The sequence below is a fragment of the Charadrius vociferus genome, unplaced genomic scaffold, assembly GCF_000708025.1.
Source record: "Charadrius vociferus isolate BGI_N301 unplaced genomic scaffold, ASM70802v2 scaffold514, whole genome shotgun sequence".
NCBI lineage: Eukaryota > Metazoa > Chordata > Aves > Charadriiformes > Charadriidae > Charadrius > Charadrius vociferus.
In genome coordinates, this window is record NW_009648118.1 from 1,986,000 (window position 1) to 2,001,028 (window position 15,029).

The 15,029-nt window shown below is 37.0% G+C and overlaps 1 protein-coding gene across 1 annotated transcript in view; it reads right to left on the reverse strand.

Annotated features, from left to right (window-relative positions):
• PCM1 (pericentriolar material 1) overlaps window positions 1–15,029 on the reverse strand; it is a 40,993-nt gene that overhangs the window by 13,631 nt on the left and 12,333 nt on the right. Inside the window, 13 exon segments of the mRNA XM_009883920.1 lie at window positions 1,797–1,955; window positions 2,498–2,853; window positions 4,460–4,640; window positions 5,924–6,120; window positions 7,075–7,220; window positions 7,338–7,560; window positions 8,477–8,674; window positions 9,316–9,506; window positions 11,265–11,399; window positions 12,110–12,239; window positions 12,321–12,475; window positions 14,100–14,314; window positions 14,528–14,685. Of these exon segments, the coding sequence (XP_009882222.1) occupies window positions 1,797–1,955; window positions 2,498–2,853; window positions 4,460–4,640; window positions 5,924–6,120; window positions 7,075–7,220; window positions 7,338–7,560; window positions 8,477–8,674; window positions 9,316–9,506; window positions 11,265–11,399; window positions 12,110–12,239; window positions 12,321–12,475; window positions 14,100–14,314; window positions 14,528–14,685 (2,444 nt within the window).

Below are 15,029 nucleotides of genomic sequence, written 5' to 3' on the forward strand. Positions count from 1 at the left end.
CGGAGTCTTAAGGTATTTCAAACAAGACAGCCAAAGGTCTCAAGTTTATCCGATACAAGTAGCCCACATTTTTGCAACACAAGCAACAACATTAAGAAAGCTCTAGACTGAATTCAAGAAAGCCACTGCTTCCCACACCTCCCACACAAGCACAAACCCTACATTCTCGTACATGTCTAGTATCACTTCTGAGACTCAGATAAAACCTCTTACCCTTAAGCCCTATTACATATGTATGAGAAGACAACGTGTTCCCTAATAAGTCTCTCATTCCTTCGAAAATTTAGGATTATCCTTGCATCACAACAGTTATTACATACATATTGTGGCACGTGTTGAATGGAAAAAAGTTAAATTTGAAAAACTCAGCTTAGTTTAACAGATGTGTATTTGTTAGTATTCAAGTTAATAAAGTTATTAGCAATACAGCCAATGTTACTGTGCAATTTGATTATCTGCAAATAGTTTACCAGTATTTTTAAGCGTAGAGGCAAGCCTTTTGAACCTTTAATAAGTCACTAAAAATAGCTTCCCTCTGCCATTAATAAAATGTAAGAGTAGCCTTTAAACACAGAAAAAATGCCTACTGAAATTAGTTTTTTGTTGTTATATCTACCTGAGTATTTTTCCATATGTAGTGGCTAACAAGGAACATGATAAACACATGTTTTGTGTTGTTGTATCTACCTGAGTATTTTTCCACATGTAGTTGTGGCTAACAAGGAACATGATAAACACATTCTCCACAATTATAATTCAAAGTAGTGTGTATCACTGCATTTCGTGCAAATTACAAGTAACTTCTCTTGCCTTCTTTATAGAGAAGGTGCTGCAATAGTAGTGGTTTTGAACATCTGCTAAACAGTCTGAGTTATAAGACCAAAGCTAAGAGAAAAAAAAAGTAATAGGACATTGTTGAAGCTAAGCAGTGAATGCATTACCTGGCACTTCAATGCATGCATTTCTGTTAGACTGCTGCAGAATTCTCCTAGCATGCGCTGTAGGAAAGTGGGGATAGACAGTGATAAACACAAAAATGCGCACCAGAAATAAAGACAGGGTCTATACAAAACAGCAGGAGGAAAACTGCTTAGTCATCCAAACCACATCAAAGCTGCTTATTGTGAGAACTTGACTGGTAAAATTTATTACGTACACCAATAAACAGCTCTTAGTGTGGACACAGCTACGTTGACAAAGCTGTACATCGTGCTACAATGACTAAATTTTTTTGCATCTTTCAAAAAAAAAAAAGGTACTGGCAGAACCTAAGAAGACATAGAAAAGTATTTTTATGATCTAGACGCAAGAAAAGCAGTGCAGATGGCAAAAATGTAAGGGTTTATGTGATGTTATAAGACTGAATTTGAATGGTATTTGATAGAGCTCCTTTAAGCATGAATAGAACGAAAACATGTATGCAGTACAGAACGTAGTTTAAAAGCTAAACAGTTTCATCTGTTGGGCAGTTACTTCCCATAAAAACACCAACAAATGGGTGACGTTTTTCGGTTGGTTAGGTTTTTGTTTGTTTTACAGTAACAGGTTTGTTTCTGAAGTATTTTGATCAAGTACCTAATCTACAGAAAACACACAAAAGCAATCAATACTCAATTTCTTACAAACTTATGTTTACAGCATCCTTAGAAATTAAAAAGCAAAATCCACATGCTAAATATACAGTGTTGTCTTCTTGTCATAGTATACTGCTTTTAAATAATACACTGGCACTAAGTATGAAGGTCCTTTAGTCACAGACGTTCACAAAATAATTACTGACATTCAGAAAAGAATACCTGAAGACATTTCTGTAGATCTACTGTATTTAATTATTTTTTCCAATTGTTCCTGATTCCTTTTGCTGAACACCTTTGCATGAACAACCTCTTCAGAGTGTCTGCTTTTATTGCCCTTGCAGGGTTCACACACGCTAGAAGCGCTTGCACTTTCATAACCTAATGGGCGGGAATGAAAAGGAAGAAATAAAAAAAAAGACAGCTTACAAAATATGGTATTTTTCAAAATTTGTTCAAGGGCAACCTCAACGATTCAAAACGTTTCCTAGCTAAAAATGTCCCTCTGTACAGTGAAGCCATACAGTAGGTACTAAATCCCCAGGGACTGCAACAGTACTATACATGCTAGCACTGTCCCTCTCTTCTCACTCATTATTTTACTGAAGCACATCTTTCAGCAAGTCATCCAGTTTGAACATGAAGACATAATGAAGGGGAGGATTCTCTGGCTGTTTTCTTACAAATCTTAGTGTATATGCATCCACTATCCATTCAAAACATCATGTCCTAATCAGTTATGCTTTTTATTTACTGAAATACTAAAAAATGTTATGTAGCTAGATTATGTAAAATGAACTCATATTTCAGTAACTTATTTTCATTATTATAGGTACCATTTATGGAGAGTAAATTCTCTGAAATATAATGATCATAATCCAAGCTGAGTTTGCCATGGTATCCAAGATTACTTTACAACCTACCAGTATTTTTAATTCTGCCTTTTAGCTGAGAAGAACTCTTCCTCTTACTCTTCGATTTGGGTGTTTTATCTTTTGACGCCAAGCTTGCTTGTGCTGATGCTTTTCTAGATTTAAATGTCTTTGTCACAGTAGTTGGGTCTACTGGATCAGGCATGCTACTGAAACTCTCCAAAGATTCTTCATCAAACTCTCTTCTCCTGCTCATATCAGACTGATTTTTATGACCAGAAGCAACGTTTTGTACTGAAACTGCAAAGCCTGCTTTCAGCTGAGACTGATCATCTTTTTTCACTTCCTGGCTATCATTAAGCCAAGTTGATCTTTTTTCCATTTCCTCTTCAGGTTGTCTATGACTCCTTCTGTCAGAAAGAAACATCACAATATATAGTATCTTAGATAAAAGCAGCATGTGTCACCAGGGAAATATCTTTATCCATAATGCAAGTTATGTGCCCTAGTTACTTAGTCATCAACTGAACACTAAAAAAAACAACAAAAAACACCAACTAGTGAGAATCCTTCCATATGGAAAACAGAAGATTTCAACCTGCATATACTTACACAGCTATTGTTGTGCTCAAATAGTACTATAGGACAAAACATTCTTAAAACAATATTCATTACAGTTTACTGTAGCACAAAAAAAATAACCACTCACTGAAATTACATACTCCAGTTATTCAAACAGTTGACACGCTTTAGGGACAGGGGGCCATCCAGAGGGACCTGGACAGACTCGAGAAGTGGGCCTGCGTGAACCTCATGAGGTTCAACAAGGTCAAGCGCAGGGTCCTGCACCTGGGTCACGGCAACCCCCGGTATCAATACAGGCTGGGGGATGGAGGGATTGAGAGCAGCCCTGAGGAGAAGGACCTGAGGGTACTGGTGGATGAAAAGCTGGAAATGAACTCGCAATGTGCACTCACAGCCCAGAAACCCAACCGCATCCTGGGCTGCATCAACAGCAGCGTGGCCAGCAAGGCAAGGGAGAGGATTCTGCCCCTCTGCTCAGACCCCACCTGCAGTATTCTAGCTCTGGGGTCCCCAACATAAGGAGGAGATGGACCTGTTAGAGCGGGTCCAGAGGAGGCCACAAAGATGATCAGAGGGCTGGAGCACCTCTGCTGTGAGGACAGGCTGAGAGAGTTGGGGTTGTTCAGCCTGAGGAAGAGAAGGCTCCGGGGAGACCTTATTGTGGCCTTTCAGTACTTAAAGGGGGCCTATAAGAAAGATGGGGACAAACATTTTAGCAGGGCCTGTAGGACAAGGATTCATGGCTTTAAACTAAAAGAGGGTAGATGTAAACTAGACATAAGGAAGAATTTTTTTTACAATAAGAGTGGTGAAGCACCAGAACAGGTTGCCCAGAGAGGTGGTAGATTGTCCATCCCTGGAAACATTCCAGGTCAGGCTGGATGGAGCTGTGAGCAACCTGATCTAGTTGACGATGTCCCTGCTCATTGCAAGGGGGGTTGGACTAGATGACTTCTAAAGGTCCCTTCCAACCCGAACTATTCCACGATTCTATTCCACGATTCTATTCCACGATTCTATTCCACGATTCTATTCCACGATTCTATTCCACGATTCTATTCCACGATTCTATTCCACGATTCTATTCCACGATTCTATTCCACGATTCTATTCCTTCCACGAAAAAGGTGTTTCAAAAAATATGGAAATTAAAATCTTCCTCCACTTACAAAAAGTATCACAAAACCACTCCAACATTGTATTTCATCTTAAAATATTCATGAAATGACACACTAGTTAATATACAGAAAACCAGAACACTTTAATTTTTTTACTTTTTTTCAGTAAACTGGAAACTGCAAAAGTAAAGCTGATCTTTTAATTCTATTACAATAAATTCCTTAAAAGAATGATGAATTCTCACAAGCCGCAGAAAAAGGAGGGGGAGGAAAAATGATTAAAGGAGAGTTGCACTGTGACATTAAATACCTTTGTTTTTCTGCTCCATTAGAGGAACTGCTTTCAAAAGGTTTTGGGAACGCCATATACTCAGTTTTCCCAGAAGCATTATGATCTAGAGGATGCTGCTGCTGCTGCTCACTGCTGTGTGGGGAAATATTGTGTGCAAAATCTCCAAAACCAGAAGGGAACACTGGATTATAGTTAATGCCTACAAAGTAAAAAAGAGAGAAGATACTACCTCATTTATCTGTGTGATGAAATTCAAATTTGAGACATAGTGTGTAGCAACATAAAATTATAAGGCAAAAATACAGTGGGGAAGTAAGCAAAAACTGTTTTCATCCTGAAAGTACTGCCATAATCAGAATTTATCTTAAATGCAGGTTTTGAACATTGCTGGATACTACACATGCCACTACAATCCCACCAGTAGGGAGATGAAGGTATTCAAGAACTCCCAATAAAGAACTCCTGCAAGTGGAGGTAACAATGGCATCGCTTCCGAAGAACCCAGAGCTCTGTCTGCATGAAGAAATTATCAATACTTTAAATTCCAATGCTGCAAGTATTCATAGGGCCAAAGTCATAAATTCATCATACTTATTTTAACTTTAGAATCTTTATAGTAGTGGCAAATTGAACATAACTGTTCTTCTGCACAGGTCCTCTGCAATTTAAAATACATCCTTAACAGTAAACAGACTTCAGAATATGAAAGCTACAATCTACGTCTATGCCTATTTCCTCGTTTCCTGAAAAGGCTGAAATATATAAAACAGCTTTAACAACTTTTAATGATACAGTAAAATACCTAGGGTTTTTTCCATTTCAAATTCAACAGTAAAAGTCAATCTGGTGATCACAGAATCATAGAATGGTTTGGGTTGGAAGTAACCTTAAAGATGATCTAGTTCCAACCCGCCTGCCATGAGCAGGGACACCTCCCACGAGACTGGGTTACCAGTAATGAGATTAGGAACACTGCATCCAAGTCAACAGTTAGTCTATGCCTCTGATGGGAGCAAAAAAATAGCAACACACTCCAGTCATTTCACACAAAAATGAATGCTGAAAGTTCTAAGGAAAAGACAAATAATTACCAACTGCTACCTTAAAACTAGAAGGTTCACTTAGAACATTATTAAGTGATAGCTGAAGGTATGTAAAAGCTTCAAACATTGCTTTTCACATGTTGGATAAAGTACATTTAAAATGTTAACTTTATCAAGCGGGTATTTTCAACTATAACCAACTTCTTACTGAAAAAGTCTTGTTTTTCATACTGAAGTCAAAATATACAACTGTTTAGCAATAAACATTAACAAACTTCTGCTAGGATAATACAGACTCATTCAAGTACTGTTTAAGACCATTTCAACTCTAGAGCCAAAGTCACAAAGTTTCAGCAAGTTCACACCAAGATTTCAATTAAGTGAGGTGAATGGATATTTTTGAATTCATATTACTTTTCACACCTGTAGTAATACTCACCTGGAGCAAAGGAAGAGAAATTAGTAAATCCTGGTACATTAAACAGGTTCACAGGTTGTGAAGGAAAGCTGAACGGACAGAAAACAGGAGACGGAGGTGGTGGTGCACTACTGCCTCTTCTCTCCTTGCTTGATGGCTTTTCTTGACACTGTTGTTCTTCTTGCTGGCGCATAAGATCATTTAACATTTGTTTCAACCTTGAAAACAAGGAAAAATAAGCACTTGGGAAAACAAAAAGGATGCTAAGGGAAAGCTGTAAATTTATACTCAAGTAATTTGAGATTCATATTATTTCATCTGCCCCATGTACTGTACATAAAGACCTGCTCCATTTAGCTAGTAAAAAAACACTCAAGAAAAACAACTTGTATTTAACCCTGAGCAACAGACAGGAACAGTTTTAAAATCAACAGCTCTGTACTAGTAGTCATGCTTACAGAAGTTAAATATCTTTGCAAGAACATAAAAAATTGACTAGATACTAAAAAAATAAGCAGGTTGAAAAGGAAACAAATAGAAACAACCAAAGACAAAATATTTGCAGAAGTGGCATTAAAACTACTTTTAAATATTATATAGGAGGCCAGTAACTATATACCAATTACCAAATACAAAGATTAAGAGCTTGAACTTTCATGCAATGAATTAAAATGACTATTACATATTTAAAAAAAAAACAAACAACAAAACACAACATTGTTCAGAAGGTAAAAGTAGTACACCCAAATGGAGCAGAGGTACACATTAATTCTGACACTACGAAAGGACAAAAAGCTTTTCGACCTTTTCATAACCATTAGAATCCAGAATCTTGCCATGTAGTCAAGTGAAGTCTACAGGCATAAAAGCATATTCAAAGCAAAGCAAGTTTAAACCAAAAGAGCCAAATAAAGCTACCGCAAGAGATTTTTGGAAGAGATGCCAACTTCTGCTTCTCTTCACTGAAGATTACTCAAAAAGAACCACCCTCAAAGGCATTGGTGAAAAAAAACAACCAAAAAAGTTGTATATAATTTCAAAAGCTTGTAATCGACTCAGAAGTTCAATAGTCTCATATTTAACCGTTATCTGTAATCTTTCATTCACATAACCATGTTCCCTGTTACTGAAGTTTTTCAAATTCCAGTCAAACATTAACACCGCCAACAAACCTTTGGACATTATTCTGCTGCCAAGTCAGCTGAGTGTAACACTGGTTTAATTGATGCATAATAAGATGTACTTGTGAAGATGCAACATTATTGGGCATCATACTGTAAGGGCCTGTAAGCAAAGTCTGTAGGAGACAAGACAGGGTCTGTGGAAAGAAAATACACGACAGTGAACAAATTACCAAACCCAGAAATTATTTCTGGAAATATTTAGGTTAAAAAAAAAAAGTAAGCACAGCAAAATGACTGCTTTTCATATCTACCTGCTGATCCTGCATCAAAGTTTGACAAATGCTGACACTAAATTCATGCTGTTTCTTCAACTGATTGATCTGCTCTTGCCATTGTTCCTTTTCTTCCACATATGAAAGTTCAGACATCCACCGAAGATTTTCCTGACGTCGCATACTTATGTTTTGCTGTTGCCTGGCCTTAGACAATGGACGATAATTCCCATCTGCTGAAAAAGGACGGCCATTTTTCCACCTGGGTGGGGAAAAAAGGGAGAATGAGGACAAAAGCTGACATTTTCAACAGCTTCTTCTAACGATACTTCCATTATTCAAATTACATCAACAACTCACTTGGCACAGGCCATTTCAGCTAATCACCCATACAATTTTGTCATTCCAACATTACCCTAAACAAATGGAAAGTAACAGCCACTCAACTGACAACCACTATCAAAAAAGAACTGATAAGGATGTTTCTGGATCTTATTCTTAGTATTGTCCATTACTGACATATAATACATACTCAGATGAAAATAGAAGCCATCAACATAATACATAAAGAATTAAGAGGCTCGGCTCCTGACTAGAATACCACTACCTACTAAAATTATTTTGGTATCAAGAACAGAGGAAACCAATTGAAGAGATATACATTACTTTTAACACGGCATCTTCATTTAGTCATAGAAAGCTTATTAAGGAAATCAATCAGGTAAGCAAGAGTTAAAAATATTCATATTAATTAAAAAATCTAGTACGCAATAGTTTTCAAAGCTGCAAAAGCCAACATTTTAAAAGCAAAAATTTCAGAATTAGCTTAATTCTCTGAATTACTTTTTTTTTTAAGAGACTGATCAATGTCATGGCAAAAATTCACGTAGGTTATCTTTTCAGCGGATTAAAAAACCACAGCAACATACTGCAACACAACTGGAGAGCTCAATGGCAGACATTTAACATGACTGAAATCAGAAGAGATAACCAAATGAGTTATACACACTGCAGCTACAGAGACTCAGACAAGAACGCACCACTGCACACAGCTCCCTAGCAAGCAGAAGGAAATGTCACTTTGCTGTAAAAGGATGCCTTGTAGTTAACGCAATGCTTCTCCCACCCCTTCCAAATGTACTCTGATGAGCATCAGGTCAACAAGTAATGCCACTAACCTGTCCTTGTTTTCTTTAACAAAATAGGCATTTTCTGGTACATTGTTATTTGGATAAATAGAGAAACTGTCATTCAAACTTGACGCATCTTCTTCTTCCTCTTCTGCCTGACCAGCTCCATCAGAGAGATAACCATCTTCATCTCCATCCTCTTCATCTAGTGCACACTGTGTAGAACCTCCCCAGGTAGCCATTGTCCTAGTAAATGTGGGAAAAAAGAAAAAAAGAGGGGAAAAAAGAAAAAAAGAGGGGAAAAAAGAAAAAAAGAGGGGAAAAAAGAAAAAAAGAGGGGAAAAAAGAAAAAAAGAGGGGAAAAAAGAAAAAAGATGGGTGTTAGGGAAAGGGAGTGGTATTTTTTGTTCATGACAAGTTATTAAAACAATCTGTTGACAATCACAAGTCTGTCAATCTTCAATTAATCAAGCTGCATCAAAGTGAATTTAAACATTATCTCACCAATGCGAAATAAAACCAGTATTTTTCTGATACTGGGACAGTTAAATAAATTATTTACTGTTTTGGAAAACTATTACTTTGCTATTGTTATAATGGTGTAGAGATGAAGAAATATCATGCTGAGCATTTGGCATTTTCTACACATTCTCCTCTCCTTAGGCGATTTTTCACCATTTGTGGAGTCGGGGAGACTAAATATGCTCAGAAGACCCCTAAAACTGGCAAGTTGCCAACTAACAGTCACTTTAGAAGTCAATAAATTCATTTACTGCTCTATCATCACATTCAATGCTCAGATGAAAACAGGAAACTGCCCCAAGACTGACCTCTCACTAAACAACAGAAGCGCCCACTGACTAACACAGAGTGACTCATGTTCTTACTTTTCAGTCCTGCTCTGCTGTGGAGTACGCTGAGCTTCTGATCCTTCACTTTTAACAGATGCAGCAACAGTAGATATTGTTTCTGCGAGCTCTCTCCTCCTCTGATGTTCAGCCATTAAAGCTTCAAGTTGCTTTCTTCTCTGTCGCAATTCTTCTCTTAAGATCTCATGTCTTCTCATCTCAGACCATAACTGTTTGCAGTAAAATGGAAGACATTAAAATATAAACAAAAGAAATACAACCTAAAGCACATTAAAATTTCAATATTTGATACTACACTGATACCCTTCTGTTCAGGCATTGGTATTATACTGCAACTAAAGTTACAGTACAGAAAGCTGCAAAATACATCCTGTGTTTACTATTTATGCCAAACATTGCAAAAATCTAAGAAGGTAATTAAATATTATAGGACAGTTTGTTTGTTTGTTTTTTAAGAAAAACGGTGCCTGTTTCATTCAACACTGTTTTTATCACGTAATTTATGCATCGCTAGCTCTTTAAGTAGCATGACAGAATACTACTCTTTGGAGAAATCTGAAAATTGTGCCGAGTACTACTTTGATAACGAAGTAGAGAATACAACAAAGATTTTCTGCAATCTGCAGAAACTTCAAGTTGCAGTGTATGTTTGAACAAGACTTAAGGAAGCCATGATTTAAAAGAAGAACACATAAAGCGAAAGGTACAGGTAGAAAGAGGCATTATCTACCTGAGATTAGATACAGTGAAAGCATAAATGATGAGATACTTTCACAAACATGCCAACAAAATAACACAATAGCATAACATACAAAAACAATTGTGTAAGTGAGCTAGGCTGGCAAATGCAGACTTAAGGCAGACAGGCAAATGCCAGTGTACTCAAGCCTGAAAGCAACTGAACTAGTTGGCGGTGCTGGATCTAAGAAGTTTTCCAACAAAAATCTGTACATATTTCGATAATTAATAACCCAACCTGTTTGTAGAGTGTTAACAATTGCATCAGCACATTCATTTTAGAGACAGTTTCTTTTCAGCAGGTAGAATTCATAGAATCATAGAATGGTTTAGGTTGGAAAGGACCTTAAAGATCATCGAGTTCCAACCCCCCTGCCCTGGGCAGAAACACCTCCCACCAGCCCAGGTTGCCCAAGGCCACGTCCAGCCTGGCCTTGAACACCCCCAGGGACGGGGCCTCAACAACCTCTGGCCAACCTGCTCCAGTGCCTTACAACCCTCAAAGTGAAAAACTTCTTCCTAATGTTTAATCTAAACCTGCCCTCTTCCAGTTTATATCCATTCCCCCTCGTCCTATCACTACATGCCCTAGTAAAAAGTCCTTCCCCAGCTCTCCTGTAGCCCCCTTTAGGGACTGGAAGGCCACAATAAGGTCTCACCAGAGCCTTCTCTTCCCCAGGCTGACCTTTTATTTAGTGAAAAGAGGTAAGTTGTCCTATAACGCTTACTTGGAACATGTTAAAGTTCTGAAATTCTCTTCTTGGAGAAGGAAAATTTGGCTGTAAATGACAACAGTACAGGCATCACCCAATCAGCTTCACCTAAACTGTTAACGGCAAACTTACAAGAATGCTGATGCAACTCAGAGAAAGTTTATTAAAAAAGGCATTTTTCAGATACTTTTTTCTGATGTCTAGTCTAGCCAGGAAACACTTTGCATTGCATATCCCTCCACACCTACAAATGCTAGCATAATTTTCAGAAAATAATATCCAGATCATTATTTAAGGAACATATTCTGGGGGAAAAGGGGAAAGAAGATGTGTAGGAGATAAACTATGTTTCAAATACTGCCATCATTTTCTTCATGGATGACTTGCCTGTGATTACACACACTTTGTTAAAATGGCTACTACTCTTGCCAAATACTTAAAAATGTGTACAAGTTACTTAGCAGTTTCTTCCTTTTTAAACCTTTTTTAAGTCACAGAATATCAAGTATGAAATACCTCATTGCCTACTGGTACAGATTCATCAAATTCAAGCAAAGGCTTGCCAGCTGTGTTACACTCGTTCGTGGCTGGAGTTGAGCTTGCTGGTGAAGTTTGCCTATTGGCCGGGCAGTTACCCAGGCCAGCGGACAACTGCAAGAGAAAGCAAAATGGCAAAATCGAGTAGAGAAGCTTTCTAAAACTTACTCCTGGCTAAACCCCAACACAGTTCAGGCTTTAAGAGACAGAAGAATGAGTATTCAGTGCAAAGGGATTTTCAAATCAAATACTTAACTCAGAACTTGGCCAGGAATCAACAAAACATTTTAATGTAATATAGTATTATATAATGCTGTAGATGCACAGCATTGATAAGCTACTGCTCCCTTCATAGAAAAAAGTTCATCTTCAAAGAGTATGAGAAACAGTACAGCACTGTGCAGTTAAGCTGGAATACAACAAAGATTGATCATGTTTACAAGACACAATATTGTTTTAAAATACCAGACCCTGCAAATGACTACTAAGAGGAGCAAAGATGCAGTGACTAGCAGGTACAGACAGAAAAACTTCAGGCTAAAAATAAGACAGAAGGTTCTCTGTCTTTGAAGACTTTAAATCAAGGCTTTGAGGACAAACTACAGTGAAATTGGAGCTTGTCACAGCACTCACTGCATAAGAACTTCCAGAGTGAAATGAGATAACCAGAGCTCTTCCCTAGGCTTAGAAGTCCAGCTGCTTACAGTATACAAATATTACTTAAATTAAGTTTTCTCCAATTTCTACAGTGAAAAAATAGTGTGAAAAATATTTTCTTTTGTTGCTCAACACCTTAGGAAAGCAAAGAAATACATTCTACCTACTTGAAGGTCAGGACAAGCCTTCTGCAACACCTGAATTTTTTCTTGAATTTCAATCAGTTTTCTTCTTTCTTCTTGTAACTGCTTAAGCTCCCGTTGCTGCTGCTGAAGTTTAGCTTCATAAAACTTCTCTCTGCATGAATAAGTTATCCGCATATTACTTGGCAAGAAGTTGCCTAAAGCATGATTGTACTATCCTTTGACAAAGGCATACCTTGCTTTTTCATTCAGTCCTGCATCTTTTTGTAACTTGTTGGCACTAGTTCGGACATTGTTCGGTTGTTGTTTTGTCTCTTCCATCTCACCCAAAAACAAGTCACCAATATTAGATGTGTTTGCAATTGTTGCTTGAGGTTCTGGATCATCATCCTGAAAGGATGTCAGAAAGGCAGTTAGGCTATTTTCATGTTCATGCACAAAATGTAACAATTTTAGTTTGCCAAACTAATTTTTCAAAAATAAGCAGTCTGAATAGCTTTATCTTTAGTTCAGATCATAAACTGAGAAGCCATCTTCATGGCATCATGCCTTTAAGAGAAATTAAATTCTCTCATTAACTTAAAGTTAAAAAGCTCACACTACTGAAACTTCCAATATAAATGCAAGATAACTTGTCTCATTCTGGAAATGTAAAGCACCTGAACTGTATTTTATGCCTGTGACCGAGTGGGTAGAAATACACAGGCATGTCAAGAAACATAGGGTGAGGCAAAAAGAGGAACAGGAGACTGAGGTGAGAAAGACTGCATAATTACTGTAGTCATGAAGTTAAATATTATTAACAGCTTAAAATAAAAACAAGACTACTCTTGAAAGTTAAATCTAAAATATTTTCAAAACAGTCTTCTACATGGTTCTCTATTCCACTTTTCTTATTCTCATAATTTTTGTATTTTCAGTTCTCAACTTAAATTGAAAATATTAAAGCTGTAGCCACTGTTCATTTAGTTTTTTCAACATCATCATTCTTAATACAGAACCTGCAGAACAGGAGAGATCACCACCTTAAGTGACCAAGTATGACACAGCCTACACAGACCTACAGATCCATTACTGTGCACATACAGTGTAAATATGAAGGAAAGATTGAAGACATGCCATTAATTAGGTTATTTGCTAAGAAAGCTGCTGTATCATCTATAATTCTGATTTACGCCACTGTACAGTTAACATCTCTATAGTGATGGCAAAAAACAAGCCTGACCCAGATGCTGAGAAATCTTTCATAGCAGTATAATCCTGAAATAACAATATAGTGTTTATACTATTGTTATTGTAAAATGTAGGTTATACTTGAGATTGATTTTAGAGTTTTCACATAAAGCCTTTACATCTCTGATACACCTATGTGGTCATCAAATGTAAGCATTCTGTAGGGACACTGGATTAATGAAAAGATGTTTTAGTAAAACATCACTGAATTAGCTTGAGAGTCTAAATTAAAAACATTGCAATTCATGGATGGCCCTCAAGATTCTGAAACAAACAGAAAAAAAACACAAAAAACCCAAAACTAAAAGCCCCAAAACCAACACCACTGCCAAAAACCCAAATCAAAACACCCCAACTTGAACATGTTGCAACATCTGAAGATTTTAATCAAAACCAAATAACTTTTCCTTATTGATTGAACAATGTTGCAAAACCTAGAATTCAAAAACTAAAACTGATGAATATTCATTACAAGCTTAAAAATGTAGGCCAATATAATTTTAAAAAATATTAGACTACTTAGTTCATATTTTGCAATCCAGTGCTAAGTATTAAGGCCATTCTTCTGATAGGTTAGCATTCCCCAAGAAAATTCCAAATCTGAACTTCAGAAGTAGCACCCTTGACTTCAGAAAAATCACATAGTATCTCTCTTTCCCAGCCTAAAAATGAGCATTTGAAATGTTACACTAAGCAGAGTGGTTTTCCCTATTAAGAGTTACACATTACATGAAATCATGAATGCTACATTTTTCTGCACAGATTTATATTCATAAAATACCTGCACCATAGCAGCAAGGTTTTGTAACTGTCTAAGTTTCTGTTTTGCAGCTATAAGCCTATTGATCTTCTGCTCAAACTCAGCATCTCCAGCAACATCACCCAGGCTGCTTCTGTGACTAGATATGGAATCTTCACTAACTCTGTCTTCTTCCACTTCATCATCTTCACCTTGGGGTAGGTCGATATCTTTGTCATCCTCCCTATTATGACAGTCTGGAGGCAGGGAGAGGAGGAAACAAAACAATACCCATGACACGTTGTTGAACTTCTGAAGTCCACTGTAATTACTGGACATTAGAAAAGTATCAGCTTAATGGTTAGACTCTTGAACATTTTGCTCATCAAGCAAGGTTCTCCCAAATTCTGTGCGGCTATCAGAATTACTTGCACTACGACTTAAAATCATTACAAGATTTTAAAACATACCTAGAGTAGAAGACATTTTTAGAGTCCTTATATTAGCAGCAGATCGGTTATTTATTTCACAGTCTGTATTAAGATGTCTTCCATCTCTGTTGTTAGTTCCACACTGTACATTTGAGTTGCTATTTATTTCACTCCAACTACTCATTCCTTGAGGGTTTCTAGGGTGAAATACATTACTCATTAACCTTTTAATACCTGATATCAATGCAATTTTCCCCTCAGTCATTTTATTAATTGTCTTTTATAGGAATGTGTCCTGACCCTTTTAAAAAAAAAATAAAATCAACCCCATATCAAATCAGTCCAGACATTTGGTATTCCTCAATACCAAATCCCAATATAATCCCAATCTCAATACCCATCTCTCTAATAGATCTTTTTTTTTAAGCAATCAGAAGCAGCTATGAATTACCCCTGCTAGATCTACAACAATATAAGAGGCTTTCAAGGTATATGTCTACACTATGAAAACTTTAAATGATTCACAGCTAAATTAGTATTG